General features: G+C 43.9%; 1 protein-coding gene across 2 annotated transcripts in view; it reads left to right on the forward strand.

Annotated features, from left to right (window-relative positions):
• LOC146809770 (CD209 antigen-like protein C) overlaps window positions 1–22657 on the forward strand; it is a 255939-nt gene that overhangs the window by 225728 nt on the left and 7554 nt on the right. For both annotated transcript variants that reach the window (XM_085616620.1, XM_085616621.1), the window contains exons 4-5: window positions 6063–6214; window positions 21047–21147. In XM_085616620.1, the coding sequence (XP_085472746.1) occupies window positions 6063–6214; window positions 21047–21147 (253 nt within the window). The remainder of the gene's footprint in view (window positions 1–6062; window positions 6215–21046; window positions 21148–22657) is intronic.

A 22657-nucleotide genomic window follows, 5' to 3' on the forward strand; every position in this document is an offset into this window, starting at 1 on the left:
ATGTTCGGCCTTGTTTGTGCAGTCCACCAAGCTGCTATTTATCAGAAAAAAGTCAATTCTAGATGCATGCCCTAGCATTTTATTCTGAAAGGTAAATCTGTGATTTTTATTTCCCTTTTCCTTCCAGATGTCTACCAGCCCCAAATCTCGAATACACATCCCCATCCATTCTCTCATTTTTGTTAGATAAAATTTTTTTTTAACTGGATATCGATCTTCCTTGTGATTTAAGATTATGTTAAAATCTCCGCCCACTATTACTGGGGCTTGTGTTGTCATTAAATGTGAATATACTTTTTGCAGGGGCTCGGGATCGTCCATATTTGGACCGTAATATCCTGCTATAGTGTAAGAATTATTATATATTTTTGCTTTAACAATTACCCATCTGCCTTTTTTATCTATTTCCATTTTCTCAATTATCGCTTTCAGGGATTTTTTGAATATTATTGCTACACCCTTTATGTTACAATCTTTGTTTGTGCATACACAATGGTCCACCCATCTTTGATTTTTGCAAATCAGTGCCCATTCTTCTTTTACCAGATGGGTTTCCTGAAGTATGATTATTTCGCAGTCTATATTTTTTATATATTCCAGGATCTTCAGTCTCCGTTTTTTTATCCTTAGCCCATTTATATTCCAAGATAGAATGTTGAGCCTCTTTTCTTTAGCCTTATTTCCTGTGACCGACATCTTTGTCTTTAATCCTTTGTATTCTGCTTAAAGGAACTCCTCCTCCTACATTTACTTTCGGGACATTATTATTTTTGTTTTCTCCCCAATTTGCTCCCCACCTCATAAAAAAAAAAAGAAACAATTGTTTTTAATTTGTTTTCCTTTTTATACAAACTTTTACTAGAACCGCCCCCCTCCCTTGGAGAAGCCTCCTTTTTCTTCTTTACTGGGCAGATATACTGCCCTTTTGAGCTCCCTGCCCTTCACCGATTTTTACAGTTTCTGCCATCTTATTAGTTTTTGAGGTCTAATTATAGCCCATATCTTATGGATTAGGGGTGGTCTTTGCTTTGTGCTTTTATTTGTTCTATGAGGCCTTCAACCTCCTTCGGGTCTCTCATGGTGTGCATTTTGTTATCCCACATAATTCTCAGGGAGGCCGGGAAACGCATTTGGACATTAGCACCAAGTGATCTTAGCTGTGGCATATGTTGACCCAGTTCCCATTGCCTATCTTGGGTTAGCCTTACCAGGAAACCGTGGGGGTGACAGAGAACTCAGATTAAGGCAATTGTAGGCGAGATGGATTTGTACCCTGCGGGCAGTATCAATGGGCTTTAACAATGATAATGAATTGCACTATTTCTTATAATCGGGCAACGAATTTCATAAACAGCGTTACCACTTTGAATATTAGAGTTCTTGCCCTGATATGTCTAAAGTCTTAATGTACACTTATGCAATGTAATAAGATGGTGCAATGATAAAACATCACGTTTGAGCTCTTTTGTTATCTCTATGTTCCACTTTGTACTACTCTCTTTTTCAGAGGGTACAACTTGCGTTCATTGGATGTGTCGTTGATGTATCGTTACCATGCTTTCAACTTGGTTGCTAATACTGTTTCCTTGTGGTCGTAATGTACCGGTGGTTACAGGTTGAATGTACTCCAGCCAGTATCTACAATATGAATGTTTATACTATCGTTTGTACCACTATGACATTGCTGTAACTATATGTTTTACAGTAGGTTCTTGGCACGCTACAATTGTTGTCTTTCTCACTGCAATGACCCCGGTTTTCTGACTCTAAGAACACCAGTCAACCACATCTTCCTTTGCTATCCTCTCCTGGGCAACTATAAGATGGTTTCAACTTTAGACTTGCTTTTCCTCCTTTTTCTGGACACTATTGCCACTTGGCTTGATACTTAGATACACCTTTGGTTCGTATCCTCTCCCTCTTTTAATAGAGTCCGGGTCTCTCTACAGACGATCTGTTTTTACTGTACTCCTGAGGTTCAACATTCATTGGGGGTCTTCCAATGGGCCTTCTTAACTATTTTTTGTTAGTCGCTTACCTCGTGTTTTTATCTTTTTGTATATTTGCGCGGACCGCACCACGTAATAAAAGTTTCAGTTTTTTCCAGCTTCATCATTACCTAACTGTTTCTGGAGACCGGACGCGTGATATCGAATATGGGTGGACACGGCAGGACCACTTTGGCAAGGGTACTGGACAACAGTTATCTACGCTGTCTTCCTCTTACCCGCCACCTTTTTATGCCTGTACGTCACTGTATCCGCTCAACTTAAACACGTTCATTTTACTTACACACTGAGTTTCACACAAACTGACCAGTCAGAACCTGGCAGCATAGACTGTTTGATGGTACCCACCCAAATGGACGCTCAACAGTCACTGGCTTATCACCTAGTTAGACTTAATTCTGGGTCCAGCTGTTTTCGTCACACTACTACGCAATTCTCTTGACGTGTGCTTATATATTGTTAACCTTGCCTTGAAGAAGCCCATGCTTGGACGAAACGCGTTGGCTGCGGATCTGGTCGCACTGAACTTTGGAATAAATGAATATATGAAAATATTCAACTGCTGTGTGGACTCAACATTCAGTTTTTCACTTTGAAATTAATTAATACTTTTGTTTTTGTGTTGCCTCTCATACTTGTGGATACCTATCTTGGGTTGTTCTAGATAGGTCGGACCTGATTCTATATGACCAGTCATCTTTGGAAAACGAGCTAGCTTTAAGACCCTCACTCAGGATCCTCTCTTTCAGGGAGTATGTCTTGAAATTTATTCAAATTTTTCTGGGGTTTTTCCTCGCCTTCCCTTTCCTGAAGGGATCTCGGTGTATCCTTTGGATGTCTTCCGCAAGATTAGCGGATTTGGCCCAGGGAATCTTCTCTTCTAATAACTGAAACATGAACCCATTTATATCTTCACCTTCGATGTCTTCAGGTACATTTAAAATTTTAAGGTTATTCCTTCTAGCATGGTTTTCCAGGGATTCCATCCTCTCGCTAATCTCCGTCTCTTTGGTTTTCAATCTGGTTATCTCTTCATGATTGGTCTCTGTTTTTTTATTCAGTAGCTCTACTTCTACCTCCACCTGCGATACTCTATCAATGAGGGTATTTATTTTTTGGTTGAGTACTTCACAGGCTTCTTGTATTTTTATTTGGTTTCTCTCTGAAGTTGCAAAATTAACTCTCATTTCCTTCATCATTTCCTCTAATGTATTGTCTGAGTGTTGATTCACAGAGGCTACTGAATTTTGACTGATGGCTGGGGTGGCTCCTAACCCCTCCTTAGCTATGACTCCTTTTACAACACCCTCTGGGGTCTCTCCGCCGGTTTCTAGTTCCTGATTAGAGAGGATTTGAAATGTATTGCTCAACCCAATCTCTGTGTTTCCAACCTTAATTTTCTCTGACATTTTTAGTTAATTAGCTACTTCCAAGGGGGAATCGAGCAGACAAGTTAAATCTGTGGTGTTATTACTAGTAATTTTCACCGGTGTCTTTACTCCTCCCCTTCCTGGAACTGGCTCCTTATCTTGAACCCTAAAGTAGGATCTCAAAGAGGGAGTGATTTTTTTTGTATTTTGCCCAAGCCCGGTGCTTTTTTCCTTAGATTAGCACGACTTGCTCTGGATAATGGGGCTTGTGGCTGACCTGAGATATATTTTCTGTTCAGGTTTCTTACCACTAAGGATGGTGCGTCAGCCAGTGTTAGGATTTTCTCCTTGCTAACTTCTCTGACTCCAACTCCAATGCTTTTAGCCGCTGGGGGAGTCTTGAGGACCGAACTCCCTTTAGCAGGTAATTGCCTGCTCCTGAGGCAATAGCCCTCTCCTTCGAGGTACCCACTCTTAAGGCCCCTTTTGGTTATTGGGGGGGTTTAGTGCCCTCCAGGATCCCATCTACTGCTCTTGGGGAGGTCCCTCCCTGCATTGTCCCCGCTCCTATTGGCACTTTAGTTATGTTTAGTTCACTTACCGGCTGTCTTTCAAAATTCAGGTCAGTACCTGTTATTCTCCCCGAAGGTAGACTGCCCAAGCTGCTGCAGATTACCTTGATGGGGCAGCACCGCGCTCTGATCCTTCCGTGTGCTGCCTCATCGCTACCTCAGGTTTCCCCCGGAAGAAGACTCTTCCGGCGGTCCTCCTGTTGCTGCACTGCGCACTAGCAGCCTCTGCCCACACTCCTGCAGACCTCCGCCACGAGATCTCCAGCGCGCTCCTCTTGCAAACCCGTGCCGCGAGACATCCAGTACACTCCGGCAAGCTCTCCCGCTCCAGGGTCGGGCCGCCAATGCCGTGACCAGGGCACGCCGCGGACGGCGGCGGGACACAACCAGTCTCGCTGCCTCGATGTCTCGCCGTCCCCTTTGCTTTCGTCGGTAAGTTTTCTTCTTTTTTTTTTTCGATTTCTTCGACCTACTCCCAATCCATATTCCTATTTCGGTTTTATCCTCGCTTTTACTGCTTTATATCCATGGCCATATCATGTCGTATCATGCTTCTTTCAAAAAAGGTTCTCAGAGCAGGGAGCTCCCGACCGAGCTCTTCAGTCAGCCGCCATCTTCTCCTACCCTGGCCTATCTCTCTTAAGTGCTCCCTGAAATATGGTCGAGTCCACCCTGAACTTTAGGTGTCGGGGTGAACCCAATGATGAAGCATAACACTACTAGAAAGTGTGAGGGTTATTTAACAAAAAGGAATGGCTTCCTTCCCCCTGCTTGAACAGTTGACGCCACACGTGTTTAGTGCTGAGCTTTCATTACCCTGGATGGGATACCTTTGGTGATTAGTATTGGTTTTGGGGGGACATATCCACACCCGGGAATACCTCCCTACTCTTCCGGCTTAGGTGAAGGGCTTTTCTACCTTAGCCTAGTATAATATGGAGGGGTTGGTACTTCCCTATGAGATTCTTGGCTAGATCTTAGCACACATAAATGCACATATACATGCTACACCTACATATCTAGGTTAGGTACATTAAGGCAATTTAGGTAAGGTGCGCATTGTAGGAGTACGCAACTGCTACTGTCCTATATGAGCTACCCATGTTCATCTTTTTAGCGCTATGGTAGAAATGTATCTACTGTTTGCCATATTGGTATTTGCAATCACTTTCATATGCTTCGGTCTTTTGATTGTCGCAGCAAATATGTTTCACATGAGACTGATGCTTGACTAATCAGTACTTATTGAATACGTCCCAATTGTTAGTCTGTGAATTTCCTGAGAACAAGTAAGCACGAGTGACTGAATGAAAACTACTTTACTGGTTTCCACGATCCCTGAGGAATCAGGGTTGCCATGGTCAGTGGTTGCCAGAAACTACCTATGCCACTATTTTCTCAGTAGAGCAAAAAGGGCGGAAGCCAGCTTGGTGTGGATCGAGAAAATGAGATTGGTCGATGAAAGAACAGAGGCAGTTGGCGACATAGGCTTCCTGCACTTTGGCCAAAAAGGAAGCAGATGTGACAATAATATGTCAGATTAAATGGGTCTGCGCCGGTTTTCTTAAGAAGTGGGACTACAATTGCTTCTTTAAAGGCTATAGATATGAGGCCGTGTGTTAGTGAGTCATTATGTAAAGATAGAGTAGGGTCAGAGAGTGCGAGAAATGCGTCCTTTAGGACTTGAGGGGAACAACTATCAGAGTGAGTGCCAGATTTTATTTTAGTCAGCAGGTTAAAGAAGAGTTCCTTGCTGACAATAGGTAATTCAGTAAAAGAGTAGAAGTTCTGGCCGTGCCTGGTTGGTTACCAGAAGAGGGACTTGGAGAAATGCTAGCTTTAATGGCAATACTTTTGTCTATAAAGAAAGAATTAAGCGCATCACAAAAAGATTGAGTCGCAGGTATTTTTTACTGTTACTCTGTCAGGATTAGATAGCTCAGAAACAATAGCATATATGTCATCCTTCTGAGATATATAAAACTGTGATTAATTGAAATTAAAATGCATAGGTGTTCTGCAGAAATAAATGAACAGTGCTTTTGATTTTTAAAATGAGTTCAATTAACATACTATGCCCATTAACATGTTATTATTTTCTGCATTGACAGCAACGTCCTGCACTTACTGTCCCAGTAACTGGATCTACCACTCTGGAAATTGTTATTTCTTTTCCATTGACTCACTCAACTGGACAGACAGCAGAGATAACTGCAGACGTATGGATTCTCAGCTTGCAGTAATTAAAAACAAAGATGAAGAGGTAAAGAAACACTTAAATCGAAGACCAAATGTGGCATAAATATTAAAGCCAATGCACAGTGTGTGGAGACTTGTTTAACATCATCATCATATTTTTTAGGCAAATGCCATACTTGTCATGTCCAGCCGCGGCCAGTGCATGTAAGAGCGGTGGGGCGGTTGGGGGAGGATTTGACAGACGACCTAGAATGAAAATTAAATGAATAATTACTTTTCCCCCGTGGTCATTTGTCGAAATCACCACCCCCCCCCCCCCACCCAGATGCGGCATTCCAAGACTGTACCTCTTCTCTGCTTATTTACTAGAATTCCAGTTTCAGAAGAGATGAGGCGGATGCCACACAGATTAACCCAATATACTTGAACAGATATCTGGGAATGTGCTTAATGCAGAATCTGTTTCACCTATAATATCTTGAACATCATAAATGCTAATGACAGTTCAGAGGCCATTCCAATGATTATATTTCATGTTAGTGGTCTACAGGTGGTGGAATCTTCTCACAAGACTAGTCAACTCACCCATGATTTGCTGATGCCATGTATATTCACTTGGACACACCATTATACCTACAAATTAAAAAATACAGTCACAATTTATATGGATTGAAATGAGGCCTTATGGTATAAAGTGAATTGTAGTCTTAAATGTAAATCTCCCTCACCTTCCCTAAAAGATTTATGGGTTCTTATGAACTTTTCGGACTATATGAAAAGTATTGACAATGAGAAAATAGTAGATTTCTTTAATTCTATTACTTCAGTAAATCGCCTCGGAAGTATTTGATCATCTTTTGATTTTATCAATTAAATAAACGTTATAGTTAAGATGTTTTATATCAAATCCTATTTTTTCTTCTGCTTTTCTTTTCTGTTTATCACTTTCATCCTATTCTTTTTTATATGTTGTTTCGTTTTCAGCTTAATTTGTATTAATGGCCAGATTGTCTTTACCATGTATATTTTAATTATTTTGTTTATAAAAACGCTGTTCATCTTTGTTGATATGCCCGTTTAGTTTGTGTCAATATTACGGTTACCAGACCATTTAACTTGTTTTTCTTAATAGTTTTATTATATTGCAATAGCCTCTTCGATGCAGCTATCCCATCCGAACATATTACCAAAATTGTTAAAAAAGAGGCCTTTTTTGAAAAACATGCTGCAAGTTAGACCCCTACAAGAACACAGCCAGTTAAGAGTCCCCTGCTTTTCACTGTTTGCAGGAGGAACCATATTATTCCACCACAAAGACAGCACCAAGTGCAAAGGGTACTGTCTAAACCATCCTTTTCCTGCCACCATGGGGCCCATTACGATCCACCCGCCACAGTAACGGTGAACGGGACCAACCGCCAGAGGTACAGCGGTCCCACTGTGCCCATTAGGATGCCACCGCCACCCTGGTGGTCGCATCCCGCACATTTAACAATGTGGCGGGCGGTGCTGTAAGCAGCACCCGCCACAATGTTAAATGTGCATGTTGTGCATTGGCATGCACAATGTGACAGGCACCTCGCGGTGCCTGCCACCTTGTGCATGCCAATGGTACGCCCCAAGTGCAGCCCCCCCCCCACTGTCCTGGGGACACGCAATGGGCCCCCAAACAATTCCCACATGCCTTTCTATCTCGGCATCGCCACCATGGAAAGGCCTTCTACGTCAGGCACCCTGATATGGATGGCGCTTCCAGACACCGCCACCATATAAGGCCCAAGTTCCGCCCAGCACCTGCTAGCGGAAATGCGGCGGATGGTCTTTCTGTCCGCCGCTGGAACCCCCGCCATTGTTTAATGGAGGGCGGGCGGGGAAAAATGTCGGGCGGATCGCCACTACAGATCGGGCGGTGGCGATGCGCCCGACATCATAATTTGACCCCTAAGTGTCTTGAGCAGTAAAAACATAGACAGGACCAGCAAAACAAGAAGATCAAATAGCAGGATTAGAAATCAACCCATTTCTCATATCACTTTTATGTTATGGCTCTGATGGACCCAAATTAAGCGAGACTACAGCAAATCAAGTCATTGCTTAATTCCTCTAAGGCAAGAACGGAAAAGCATTTCAGGTAACAGTTCGGGTTGGAAATATGCTTTTTTCATATACTGCTGCAAGCAGGCTGTCTACAGTGAACATTATAACATCTCTGACACACCGTTGGAACTAAAAGGTTGGTGGGACTAGAGCACGGGTGATTGGCAATCAATTTGCACACAGCTAAATTCTGCTGTAATCTAAAGGCAACAAGTTTGAATCCTGACAAGTCAGACTCAGCCTTCCATCGTTCCATATATATTAAATTGTTAAATTCTAACATCTGTTATTACAGTGAAGGCCTATAATATATAGATATTTTCATTATTACACGACTGGCCATCCTAGCAGGTCTCTATTAAACACCGCCCTGATAGGAACAACCAAGATTCCCCTAAAATTTACCTTGCTTGTGGTTCGTGCTTGGAAGTGTTAAGGCACAGTAGGAATGTCTGTGGATACACAGTTCACGACTCTAAAAGTCAGGCAAATCTCAAGGGTGCTAAACAAGAAAGGCATTACTTCACAGCCTGGGACAAGCACTACCAGCTATTTATTTATTTGTTTATTTATAGAGCGCAACATTCATCCGAAAAGAATATCACAGCGCTAGCGAGGCAAGATCCTAAGGTAGGGAAGAGGTGGGATGATGGTTACTACCACTATATCCAGCATTTAGGCTTTAGGGAACAAATGGGTTTTTAGCTTCTTTCTGAATGGCATGTAATCATCAGTGAGACCTAGATATAGCTGTAGCTCATTCCATTGTGTTGCAAACAGGTGAGAAAAAGTTTGACCTCTAGCTCTTGCTTTCTAGATACGTTTTTTCTTGGCCAGTGCGAGACAACATGCCCTAGACACCTTGTACTGGCATAGAATTGGACTTTGTTTTGGAGAAATCTGGGACCGCATTGGTGTAGGGCCTTATGTGCATGGCTCAGATGCTTGAATCTGGCTCTTTGAAGTACGGGCAGCCAATGGAGCTGCCTCATGCAGTCAGATGCTGAACTATATCTATTTTTATTGCACACCAATTTGGCGGTTGCGTTCGGAATCACCTGCAGGTGTGTGAAAAGATAATTAGCCATGCCCACGAACAGCGCCTTACCATAATCCAGCTTGCTAATGAGTAGGGCCTGTGTGATTGTTCTTCTGCATTCCATAGGAATCTAAGGGAAAAGTATTTTTAGGATATTTAGAATGGTGAAGCTTCTTACGCACAAAGCCCGGACATGGTCCTGCAAGGTCAGAGAGTTATCAATAAGGATACCCAGGTCTTTTGGAACCTGCTCTGGTGCCGGACCAGCTCCTAATGATTGGGGCAACCAAGATGTATCCCAGATTAAGTGGGCTCCTTCAAAGAGCAGGATCTCTGATTTGTTGGCGTTCAACTTCAGGCAGTGAGCTGACATTCAGGATGCCATCTCTGAGAGGCAGTTGTTCAACTTGATCCTGGTGTCCTCATGCCTTTCTTCAAGGGCAATCATCAGTTGTGTGTCATCCACATAGGAGCAGATGCTGAATCCCCAGTTCTCTCTGATTTTAGCCAAAGATGATACATAGGCATTAAAGAGTTTTGGGCTCAGGGAGGCTCCCTGCGGGACACCATAGCGATAGGTTTTGGGCTTGAGGAAAATGTGCCCATTTATTCAGTTTGCGTTCTATTTCTTAAAAAAGAGCTGAACCATTGAAGGGCTTTGGCATGTATACCTTTTTCGTAAAGAATTTTCAGCAGTTTGTGAGACCATGTCGAACAACGCCGACAGGTCCAATAGAATCAGGGCTGCTGCTTTCCCCTGATCGATTAAAGATCTTATATTGTCTAGGATAGCCAGGAGATTTGCCTCCGTACTGTTGGTGGCTCTGAAGCTGATTTGAGAAGGGTCTAGCAATTCATTGGTTTCGAAATAGTTTGATAATAGTTTTTTAATTAGCTTCTCTATAACTTTAGATAGGTAAAGGAGTTGGGAGATTGGTCAATAAATAGCAGGGTTGCGTACGTCCGTGCCTGCCTTTTTCAGTGAAGTGATCACAATGGCCTTCCATGTTTCTGGGAAAACTGCAGTGTCCAAAGATTGAATGAATAGTTGGGTAAATACTTCTTTTCAGTATCCTGAGTTTAGGTAAATACCATTTATCAGATGGTGTTCTCCTATTAGGTTTGTGTTTTACTCTAGGTGCTCACTGGTCCAGTATGTGTAAGATCTTAGTTTGGAAGCTTACTACTCCCATGTTGACGGGGAGTGCACCTACTGTCTTAGGATCATTAAAGGAGGAGTGGAGTTGAAATGAGTCAGGAGCAAGCAACCACCAGGCTCGATTTGACACTGACAAGGGCGTGTGAGTGTTTACTGGGGATGCCATCAGGCTGAACAAGAATATACCTGGAATGATGATATTTAGTGTGCCCCTAGTTAGGCCACTGTAACGTGGAGACAGGTGAAGCAGTCCTTGAACAGAATGGCAAGTCCCCTTCCCTTCCATCCCTGCCTGTCTTGTTTTAATCGTTTATATTCTGTAGGTAAAGCATTAGCGATATTAGGAGAATTGTTGTCGTCCAGCCAGGTTTCAGTAACAAAAACTAAGTCCAGGTTTGTCTCCTTTATTGTGTCCCAGATATCTAGGGAGTGCTTAGGTACAGATCTGGCATTGAAGTAAATGCAGTTCAGTTTAGGCTGGTTGTCAGTTTCTTTGTATGACCAGTCTGATTGTGCTTGGCTGCACCATTTGCAGCTAAGACAGGAAAAAGGACCCTCCATATTCCCTGGGTAGGCTTTCATACCGGTTACTTTTTTGCCTGGTACGTGCTTAGATAGTGCAAGGAGTATATCTCTAGAATAGTGAAGCTAGCCACTGTTCTCTGCTTTAGGAGGGGCAGGGGTCCTGGTGCCGTTCTGATGCGGACGGGCGCAGACAGGCTTGCCTAAGGCGTGCCTTTGGTGCACCAGCGGTGCGCCCGCTGCTCGTCCGCTTGCACATTGGCCAGATATAGGGGAAAGATCGGCAAAGCTAATCCGCCCCCCTCCTCACCCACAACTGCACAGTGATTGGCCCGAGGTCAGTCTGCCATGTCCCCCACACAAACGGCAGACCGGGATGGGGAGACAGGTGAGAATGTCGTGAAAATGTGCTCAGAGCATAGCAGCACTAATAAGTTTAAAAATAAGTATTAACATTTCTAAAAATTCTAAAAGTGCTTGCTAAAAGATTTGCAGAAAGCCCCCAAGACGCCAGTTTTTTTTTTTATAGGCCCGGCGTGGGGGCTGCCCATAATGGGCATGCGAATTCCCCCACCCTACCGCCCTAAAGAAAACAAAAGACTTTCTACCCCCTCAGGAGGCAGATGGGGGCAATAGCCCCTGATCTGCCCCCTGGGGGGCAGAAAGCCCTCTAAGCACCAGTGATTTTTTATTATATAGGTTGGAGTGGGGGCTGACCAGAATGGGCAGGTCAATGCCCCCACCCCCCAAAAAAAATCCTCAGTCTTTCTGCCCCCCCTGTGAGACAAATGGGGCGATAGCCCCTCATCTGCCACCCCGGGAGGGGGCAGAAAGCTCACTAGCCACCAGAGATTTATTTTTTCTCCAAAGTTCTGGTTGGGGGCTGCCCCCTCCCCCCAAAAATGATTCCAGTCTTTCTGCCCCGCAGGGGGCAGATGGGGACAGTAACCCCTTATCTGCCCCCGGGGGGAGGCAGAGAGCCCACTGGGCACCAGCGATTATGCTGGCTTTTTTATATGTAGGAATGGAGCTGCCCAGAATGGGGATCCCAGTGCCCCCACCCCACAAAAGAATAGCCACAGTCTTTCTGCCCCCCTTGGGGGCATTCCAGGGCAATAGTCCCCGATTTCCCCCCTCCCCAGGACGCAAAAAGCCTGCTGGGCACTCACTTTTTTTTGGAATGTGCCGACCTGTGGATTTTGGGTCCTAGCGCAGCCGGCACCTAGGGAAACAAAGCAAACCTGTATATTTTTTAATACTAGACACCAAGGGGAATCCAGGATGGGGTGACTTGTGTGGCTCTCACTAAGGTTCTGTTACCCAGAATCCCTTTCAAATCTCAAACCTTGCAAAAACAATACATTTCCCTCAGATTTCAGTGATGGAGAGCTCTGGAATCTACGCAGAGCCACAAACTTCCACCCACCCAGCATTCCCCCAAGTCTCCCGATAAAAATTATGCCTCACTTGTTTGGGCAGGCTTACTACCCGCAACAGGAAATGGCCCAAAACACAACGTGGATACACCACATTTTTACCTGGTGAGAGCAACACAAGTAACCCACTCCTGGATTACCTTGGGTGTCTAGTTTTTAAAAATGGATAGGTTTGCTAGGTTTCGCTAGGTGCCGGCAGAGCTAGGGTTCAAAATCTACAGCTATGCAATTTGCAAAAAAAGGGTCAGTTTCCACTGTAAAAAAGTTGTGTGTCCACGTTGCATTTTGGGCCATTTCCTGTTGCCGGCACTGGGCCTACCGACACAAGTGAGCTACCATTTTTATCGGGAGACTTAGGGGAACATATAACTGTAGAGCAACTGTTATTACCTATTGACTTTCGATGTATTTCTGCCTTCCAAATGTAAGACAATGGGTAAAAAAGAAATCACTTTGATTTTTTTTTTTATAATTCACATGTGTTGGAAAGTGGATTATTGGTAGGGGCAAATGTAGATCTGCCACTGAAAATAAGGCCACTAACACATGGTAGGACTCAGCATAGGTCTTAGAAAATTATTCCTATTCTCAACCCTTGGTAACGTGGCTGCGAGAAGACAGGCTTAACTTTAAAGACCGATATGTAAAGCATTTAAAACCACAATTTCAGTAAATAATTAAGACACAGCACATAATAAAAATCCAACATGTATTTATAAAAATAGGAAATGTTATCTTTAAAATGATACCAAAACGAAAAAATCCAATGTAGGGAACCGGAGATATGAATTTTCAAAGGTTTAATAAAATATAGCACTTAGAAGTTTATAGCACCATATTGTGATACTTGCTCGTGATAGACCGGGACCAGGTCAAGGTCAAAGTTTCAGGCTGACCGCGATGGAGCCCTCGGCGGCTACAGCTTGCGGAAGGTCCCGGTCTCAGTTCATACCTTCACACTTAGAAACTTTTCTGGAGCTTTTCTCCTCGAGGCCCCTCAAAGCTCCCAGACAGTCCGTATTTGGTGAGCGTTAGCCGGATTGAGTTGTGACGAGGTCCTGGTCAACTTCCCTGGAGCGGACTTAGAAAATTTCTCAATATTGCTTCAGCAGGGCAACCCAGGAATCCAGGCAGGCACGTGATGGAAGGCAGGCTGCTTGCTTCCGGTTACCTTTTCTACGAGTGGACGTATGAACTTTTCTGGAGCATTTCTCGCTGGGTCTCTCGATGCTCCTCATGTAGCCGGATCCAGTGAGGGTTCGCCGGCTTCAGTTTTCTTCTAGTCCCGGTCAAACTCTGGAAGTTGGACCCATGGAGCTTTTAGCGGGATGAACCTGGTTGGCTTGACCAGCTCGCGGTTGAAGGCAGGTGGCCAGGTTGAGTCGATCCCTTTGTAGAGCTTTTTTCCAAAGGTGCTCCAAAATTCTCCAAACTACTTGAACTTCTTCCTGAAGTTCCTCAAGGAGTCCCAAAGTGTCTCAAACTCACTCCAAGGGTCTGGAATCTCCAAGATGGTCCTTGAAAGTTGAGGATTTCAGTTCCCACAATCCACTGGTACAAAACCCTTACAAATCCACTGATGGTTCTCCAAGGTGTAGATTTAGTTGGTGATGTTCCAGATGAGCTCTTTTAACCCGTAGCTTTCAGGGAGTTCACTCTTTAGTTCTTTTTCAGCAAGATAATCCACAGGGCTGGAGTTTTCAGATGGTGCAACTTCTCAACAGGGTACTTCTTGCTTCAGTAAGTTTCAAGCAGCAGATCTGGAGGGCTCTGCCCCTCTCAGATATATATTCCAAGTTCTCTGGGTCAGGCAGGAGGTCACTTCTGACCAATGGGAGCAGGGTAACTCCTCACAGTTATGACCACATCCTGTAGAGTGTGGCATTATTTTGTCCCAGCAAGGAGGTAAGAGATGGCTAAACACACCCTTAGGATGGCTAATTTACTTAGACTCCCTCCCCTACATCTGCTCATACCTTCCTAAATCCTACCATTTGCCTGAGGTGGTAAGTTCAGAGTTGCAAATGACACTGGTCTCTGCTCTCCTCTTTGAAGACCATGGTTTACAACTCCTCCCGCAGGCCTGGCATTCCAATGGAACAGCACACTGCCCTCCCAGCAGAGCTGGTCAATCCCAGGGCTCTTTATCACCTCTACAAGGCAGCCTGGCTAATCCACTTATTATTATTATTATTTATATGGCGCACAAATCATCCCCAAAGGGATCTCTCGGCGCCTGGGAGGCCGGCATCTACATGCAGAGAATTTTAGTTGAATAGCCAAGTTTTTAGGTGTTTCTTAAAGATAATCAAGGTGGGACACGACCGCAGATCTTCTGGCAATGCATTTCAATATTTGGGAGCCAGATGGGAAAAGGCTCGACCACCCATTTTGATGTTTTTAATTCACAGAGTTTGAAGGAGCTTTTGGCTACTGGATCTTAGCTGTTGTGCTGGGGTATACCATTCTAATTTCTTCGTAAGGTATTTAGGTCCCCGTCCAAAAAGTGCTTTAAAGACTAGGCATAAAAGTTTGAATAGTGCTCTTTTCCTAAAAGGAAGCCAATGTAACTCTCTCAATAATGGTAAGAATGGAGTACGAGGTGGTTTATTTAATGCTAGGCGTGCCGCCATATTTTGAACGAGTTGTATCCTAGAAAACAGGTCCTCCCTCATCCCCACTACGAGAGCATTGCCGTAATCTAGTCTACTGACTAAAAGTGCCTGTATCAAAACCCTTCTAGCGGAGAGAGGAATCCAAGGAAAGATCTTTTTTAAGGTGCACATCAATCCAAAACAATTGCCTGATAGAATCTTAACGTGCTCCTCCATGGACAGGTTATCATCCATTAAAATGCCCAGATTTTTTACCCATTTTTTTGGGGTGGAGAGTTCTCCAAGTTCCCCAGGCCACCGCTCCTCAGTCCACAAATCCCCCGCTTTACCAAACAAATCTGGGATTTGTTGGAATTAAGTTGCAGGTAGTTCTTCCTCATCCATGTGGCCATTTTCAGCATACAGCTCTCAACTCTGTCTCTGGTCACCGTGGGGTCCTTCTCTATGGGGACTATCACCAGCGTGTCGTCCGCATAGGAGATGGTTTGGAACCCACAAGATTTTATAACAGTGGCCAGAGACGACACATAGATATTGAACAGGGTGGGGCTTAAAATGGAGCCTTGAGGTACACCATTGTCCACCGATGTGATCTGGGAGACAAGGGTGTCCAGTTGTACACATTGGGATCCATCCGAGAGGAAACTCTGCAGCCACTCTAATGCCATCCCTGTGACACCAGTCTCTCGCAGTTTATCTAACAGGATTCTGTGAGAAATGGTGTCAAAGGCTGCTGACAGATCTAAAAGGACCAGCATTGTGGGGGTCTCTACGTCTAGCAGCAGCCTGATAGTATCTGTTACCTCTGTCAGGGCAGATTCCGTGCTGTATCCAGCACGGAAGCCCAACTGCGAAGAGTCCAAAAGATCATGCTGTTCCAGATAGTCTGAAAGCTGTCGGTTAATCAGGGCCTCCATTATTTTTGAGAAGCCACGAAGAAGCGAAATAGGTCTGTAGTTCTGTAAGTCGGCGCAGTCTGCTGATGGTTTTTTGTGCAGAGGTTTAATAAATGCCCTTTTCCATTTAGATGGAAAGGAGTAAGTTACTAAAGAGAGATTGCAGATTTCAGTAATTGGATTTACTAACTCTATTGCTAAGTCAAACATAATGCGGGGGGGAACTATATCAGATGGGGAGCCTGACTTAATATGTTTCAGTAGTGGTAGGACTTGCTCCCTAGTAATAGTTGCAAAGGTCTCCAGTCTCGGTAGGGAGGAATTATCTGAGATTAGGATTTCTTCCCTATTCTCCGATACCTGCACAAAAGAGTCATATATATTGTCTATCTTACTTTTAAAATGCTTAGCAAGTTCATCGCAGAATTCCTGTGTGGTGGGGCAGGCAAGATTGCCTACTCTTGGAGTAGTGAACTCCTTAAGAATCCTAAAGAGTTCTTTCGAAGAACCCTTTGCCTCATCTATTCGAGTGGCTAAAAATGTTTGTCTTGCTGTATTGCAGTTCTTAAGGTACATCCTATGAGCTATATTATAGGCCAATCTGTCTACCCCTAATTTTGATTTCCTACATTTACGTACTCTCACTCTGCAAGCGGCTTTCTCCGCCTTTAAGCTATCAGAGTAACATGGAGCCGAGCTCGTTCTAACATGAATTATCAATGTTTTGTTCGGGGCGATAGTGTCAGAAGTCCTTATTATCTTTGACTCCAATTTGCATAAAGCTTCATTGATGTCATTACTTTCCAAGTAGCGGAGGAAAGAATGCTGTACTAAAAGTCTTTGGCGTTGTTTTCCTCCATGTCTACGCGTAACTTTCCGCCCTTGCGGCTGACCCAAGCATTTAGGAGCCGAAAAGGAGAAGCTCAAGGCCATATGGTCCGACCAGCTTACAGCTTGAGGTGGTTCTATATCCAGACTGGAAATATTTGTGAAAATATTATCAAGTGTATGACCTGCTATATGTGTCGGATTAACTACTCTAGGAAAGAGGTCTAAAGTTTCCATAACTGCCAGCAGATCAACCGTATCAGCATTGGTATCTATATATAAATGAAAATTAAAATCACCTAAAAGAAAGAAATATTCTGTTTGCAGGACATATGGGGCCAGTGTTTCTAATAGTGAGGCACAGAAGGCCTTCTTATTTACCCCGGAGGGGGACCAATAAGGGCAGACTACTGGAAGGCTGAATTTGGACTTACAAACAAGAAAGTCTTATAACTTCTTGTATGCACACTTTAGGAGAAATTCAACAATATGATATTGTTGGATTTATTAATACAGTTCTTGGAAGTCTTGAAATGGTATTCCTAGCCTTTTCCTATCAAGAGTTATTAATTAATAACTTCCTACCATGTTAACCTATGTAACAGGGGATTTGCAGTGGGAGAAATGACTTGGTACATTTTTCCGCACCAGGACTTACAAAAACATATTTTAGAAGTACTTGTCTTATATCTACAGGAACCCCACCTCATGTGCAACTAGGGGAGAATATATGCGTTTTGAATCTGTAGAAATATTGCAGATCTTCCCTCCAAAGTACTCCTAGCATCAAAATCAAATTTGAGCAGCACTGTACCACCAATGGGGGAGTGAAATGTGAAATTTCACTTTAGCCAGGCATATAGAAACTCATGTTATAAGGGCGTACCTTATAGATACCTGAACCCCCACCCCTGGGATAGCTATAAGAGACCCTGGGGGTCCCCAATATGCCAAAACATTGTAGGTTATCCTTTTTTAAGTGCCCCAGACACAAAAGTCGAGTTTGGGCACAATTTACTTTTTAAAAGCAGTCCTGGCACCCAGGGCTGCTTTTAAACTGACCTCAGGCTTCAGCAGCAAGTGCAAAAAGAGCTGCTTGCCTCTAAACCGCCATGCCCAAGGGTACTAGGGACTTCTAGGTAGTTTCAATTCCCCTACCCTATTATATACTAGGGGCTTATAGGGTAGGTCATGCCAATCACAGGGGTATCCCACCATATCATTGTGTACCCAAGTGTATGTAGGTGTTTTTAACTATATTCTAATGTGTTTCTTTCAGCATTGCACTGACCCTGGGTCTGGTTAGGCAGAGCCCAGGGTCAGTCATAGTCAGTTATCACCAGTATCAGTCAGCAAAATGTTGGAGGGCATGACTTTGCAACATAGTCCCCCCCAAACGAAAGGTGATGGGTTACTAACCTACACCCTGGTAGTCCTCATCAGCTAAGTGGAAAACCCTGGAAAGTCCATCTGCATTTGCATGTTCCACTGTAAAGTCCATCCCCTGTAGGGGAAATGAACCACCTTAACAGCTTGGGATTCTCCCCTCTCATCTGCATGAGCCATCTGAGAGGTTTTTTGTCAGTTTGATCACGAAAGTGAGTCCCAAACAAATATGGTCTCAACCTTTTCAGGGACCACACTACAGCAAAAGCCTCTCTCTCAATGGCACCCACCTCCGCTCTCTGGGAAGAGGTCTCCTACTAATAAAGGCAACCGTCTGGTCAAGGTCCCCTTCATTTAGCTGTGATAACATTGCCCCAATCCCTTGCTCTGAAGCATCTATCTGAACCACAAATTATTTTGTGTAGTCAGGGGCCAGTAGCACTGGTGCTGAACACATGGCAGCTTTCAGAGTGTCAAAAACCTTCTGACACTCTGGGGTCCAAATCACCTTCTAGGGCCTCTTGTTAGACGTGAGTTCTGTTAGGGGCCCCACAATGGTGCCATAATTTTGAACAAACCTTCTATAGTACCCTGTCAGTCCAAGGAATGCCCTGACCGGAGTCTGGGTAACAGGAGCTGTCCAATCCAAAATTCCTTGCATTTTAGCTTGGAGAGGCTGTACATGGCCTCCACCTACCAGGGGGCCCAGGTACACCACAGAACTCTGCCCTATGTGGCACTTGCTTGCCTTAATAGTCAGGCCTGCTTGCTGCATGGCCTGAAGCACTTCCCTTAGGTGGCTTAAGTGATCCACCCAGTTAGAACTGTATACAGCTATATCATCCAGGCAAGCTGCACTGAACTGTTCCAACCCAGACAAGACCCTGTTAACCAACCTCTGGAAGGTGGCAGGTGCATTCTTTAATCCAAAGGGCATTACCTTGAATTGATTTGTCCCTCTGGTGTGGAGAATGCTGACCTCTCCTTTGTTCCATCAGTGAGGGCAATCTGCCAGTAACCTGTAGTCAAATCAAAAGTACTCAGGTACTTAGCAGCCCCTAACCTATCAATGACCTCATCAGCTCTAGGTATAGGGTGAGCGTCAGTCTTTGTGACTGCATTCAATCCTTTGTAGTCCACACAGAACCTTAACTCCTTGGGTCCCCCCTGAGGATTAGGTTTAGGAACCAACACCACTGGACTGGCCCATGGACTCTCAGACAGTTCAATTACCCCCAGTTCCAGCATCTTAGCAACCTCAGCTTGAATGCTGGCTCTGACATGGTCAGACAACCTGTACAGTTTATTTTTGACAGGTAGGCTGTCACCAGTGTCAATGTGGTGCACACACCTTGCATCAAAGTCGAATTTGAGCAGCGCTGTACCGCAATGTGGGGAGTGAAATTTGAACTTTCACTTTACCCAGGCATAAAAAACTCATTTTATAAGGGTGTACCTTATAAATACCTGACCCCCCATCCCTTGGATACCTAGGGGAGACCCTGGGGGCCATAATATGCCAAAACATTGTAGATTACGTTTTTTTAAGTGCCCCAGGGCTGCTTTTAAACTGACCTCAGGCTTCAGCAGTGCACACATGCAAGTGCAAAAAGAGCTGCTGGCCTCTAAACTAGGTAGTTTCAATCCCCCTGCCCTATTAGGTACTAGGGGCTTATAGGGTAGGTCATGCCAATCACAGGGGTATCCCACCATACCACTGTGTACCCTTGTGTATGTAGGTGTTTTAGCTGTATTCTAATGTGTTTCTTTCAGCATTGCACTGGCCCTGGGCCTGGTTAGGCAGAGCCCAGGGTCAGTTAAAGTCATTTACCACCAGTATCAGTCAGCAAAAAGTTGGGCGGTGCCCAGGGCACAGGATGACTTTGCAACAACATGCTAGTATGGGTACTCAGAATTTTAGAGATGTGTAAATTGCTACTGTTTCTAAACTCTGTTTTGTTCCCATTTCAGAAATATATAGGTGTCTTTCATACCGATTTTTCACTGTTTATATATTTCCAACTGAATTGCTATATACCCGGTCCACAAACCATTGCAAGATGTTGCTCAGTTATTGGGTCTGGGTTCGTCAGGTTCTTGGTAAACCTACAAGTCCTATATATCCCCACAACCAGAAGGGTCCAGCAGACGTAACAGTATATTGCTTTAAAAAAGATCTGTCATACTTAGAAGAAGTTACAGGTGAAAATGTTGGCACAAATGGCTGTTTTTTCAATTCATTTTCATTTTTTCCTATTTTCAACTGTTAGTTTCTATAAAAAATACTTGAAGGATATGCACAAGTGACCCCTTGCTGAATTCTGAATTGTCTACTTTCGTTAAACGTATAGCATTTCAGAATCCATGATTGCTCTCATACCCATTTCTACCATTAAATGGAAGAGGGTTGAAAGCACAAAAAATATCAAAAATAGTCCCACTAAAATGCTCAAACTGTGTAAGGAAGTTTGTTTTCTGACAAAAGTCAGCCTGTCCTTGAAATCTGGGAAGATGGTGATTTCAGCACCACAAGCCCTCTGTTGCTACCATTTGCAGGGGAAAAAAAACAGATACTAAAACACAGGTTTCTCTCAATGTATGTACCTAGAGAATCTGAGCGTAACCCTTCAGTTTGTACCCTAGTGACTGTAGTACAAGCCACTTCGCAAATATAGCTGCCAGCCTGGGATTCAGTCTAGGAAATGAGATCTCCTTGTGAGCTATGATATTAGTCAGGGGGTACGACCAGCATCAGATTCACTTCTGAATGCAAGTTCTTCAAAGACCGGTTGTAAGTGATGTTCTGTTAGGGATAAGCTCTCTAAGGGGAAACTACTGTTTTCCAGAAAAGAATTTTCTCGACTGATGTTTATAAACATGTGGTGATTTAAACTGATAATTTCCTGTTTCTTTTTCAGACATTTATAGAACTCACAGGCCAGGGGCTAACTTGGATCGGTCTGTCCAAGGCACAGAATGGTTCGTGGATCTGGGAGGATGGGACCTTGTTAGGCAAGAGGTATGTAAGGAGTTGTTCCTGGACAGCAAGCGAGATGAGACCATGCCCAACAGGCTGTTGTGAACAGGAGGGACTTAAAGAAGGGTAATCCTGCATGGCCACTGGAATGGCCATTGGGCTTCGGGGAACAGTGGAATGGGTGAGGACCACACCACGCATCAAGAGCCCACTGTACCTGGTTGCTGACGTTTGTGGCCCTCAGTCTGAAATGTGGGGGCAGGGGTGGCCAGAAGGTATCCCCTGCACCCAGAGCCACTGGTTTCCAACAAGGTTTGATGACATGGGAACTGGGAGCAGAGGTAGATGAGGAACAGGACTTAATTTGAGCCGGTGGTTGCAGCGGGGGCCACCGACACTTAATGTTAGGATCGACACTTAGTTTTCCTCATCAGACTTTGACCCAAAACAAGAGAGTGAAAATCACAAATGGGGGAAAGAAGCAGGAAGAGTAAGAAGAAGAAAAAACAGTAACAAAGAGTAACAAAGAAGGAAATCAGGAACCTGCAGGAGTGAGAAAAAGGAGCAGGGAGTGTCTGGATGTGAATGAGGGAGAGATGAGGTGAAATCAAGACTATTCAGTCTTTGTATTTGATAGTATTACCATTAATAGCGGCTGTCACGCCACAGGCTTCTGAGCAAAACTTTGGGCCACAGCACATATCTTTTTTTTACAAATGAAGCCCTGTTAAAGAACCCAATGTGCTTCGAGTACACTGGACTTCGCCTCAGGCCATAGCTTGAAGGCTTGGGTGGCCCAAAGCACAGTGGTCATGGAAGACTGAGGTACCCAGAGTGCTCTTGGGGCAATGTGGAGTCGGGATCTAAGTGTGCCTAACCCAAAATATGTATATACAAAATAACCATCACTAGAGGCACAGAATAAATAAAGGAACTGAACGACAAATTGACTGGTGTTCTAGAAATATATGAGGAATGATTAAAAATGAGAGCGTATTTCAGTCCCATACATAGATTATCAGCAGAATGGTAAATAAATTAGCAATACCCTTGAGAACAGTCTGTCTCCTTTTGAAAAAGGAACGTGCATATATATATATTTCAAAACGCATAATTATGCTGTACAGTAACAATATTTTATAATTATCAAAACAAAATTGCATATCGAATACAAAATAAAGGCGTTAAACACAAATAAAACTAAATTTAAGTGGCACAGAGAACTTTGTATACTAAAATATTTTAAAGCAGTTGCCAAGGGCACCAGCAGACTGGGAAGCCAGATTGCTTTGAGAAACACCAAATATTGTTTCATTACCTCCTCATCCAGCCTTCTTCATCCTATTCCTATCAATTTGCAGCAGGGAGGTGCTGCTCTCCAAAATCACCCTCTTTCGTTTCTATTCACAACTTAAGACACACCCCTTATGTAAAAGGCATCGGTGCCTCACTCTCTAAATTGTCCTGTTTTTGTATTTAAAGACTCCATTCGTGAATTCTTCTAAGAACTAGACATAATGGGCTCGACATGTGTGTTTTTATATGAATTTTT

Source organism: Triturus cristatus, chromosome 7, assembly GCF_964204655.1.
Source record: "Triturus cristatus chromosome 7, aTriCri1.1, whole genome shotgun sequence".
Classification (NCBI taxonomy): Eukaryota; Metazoa; Chordata; class Amphibia; order Caudata; family Salamandridae; genus Triturus; species Triturus cristatus.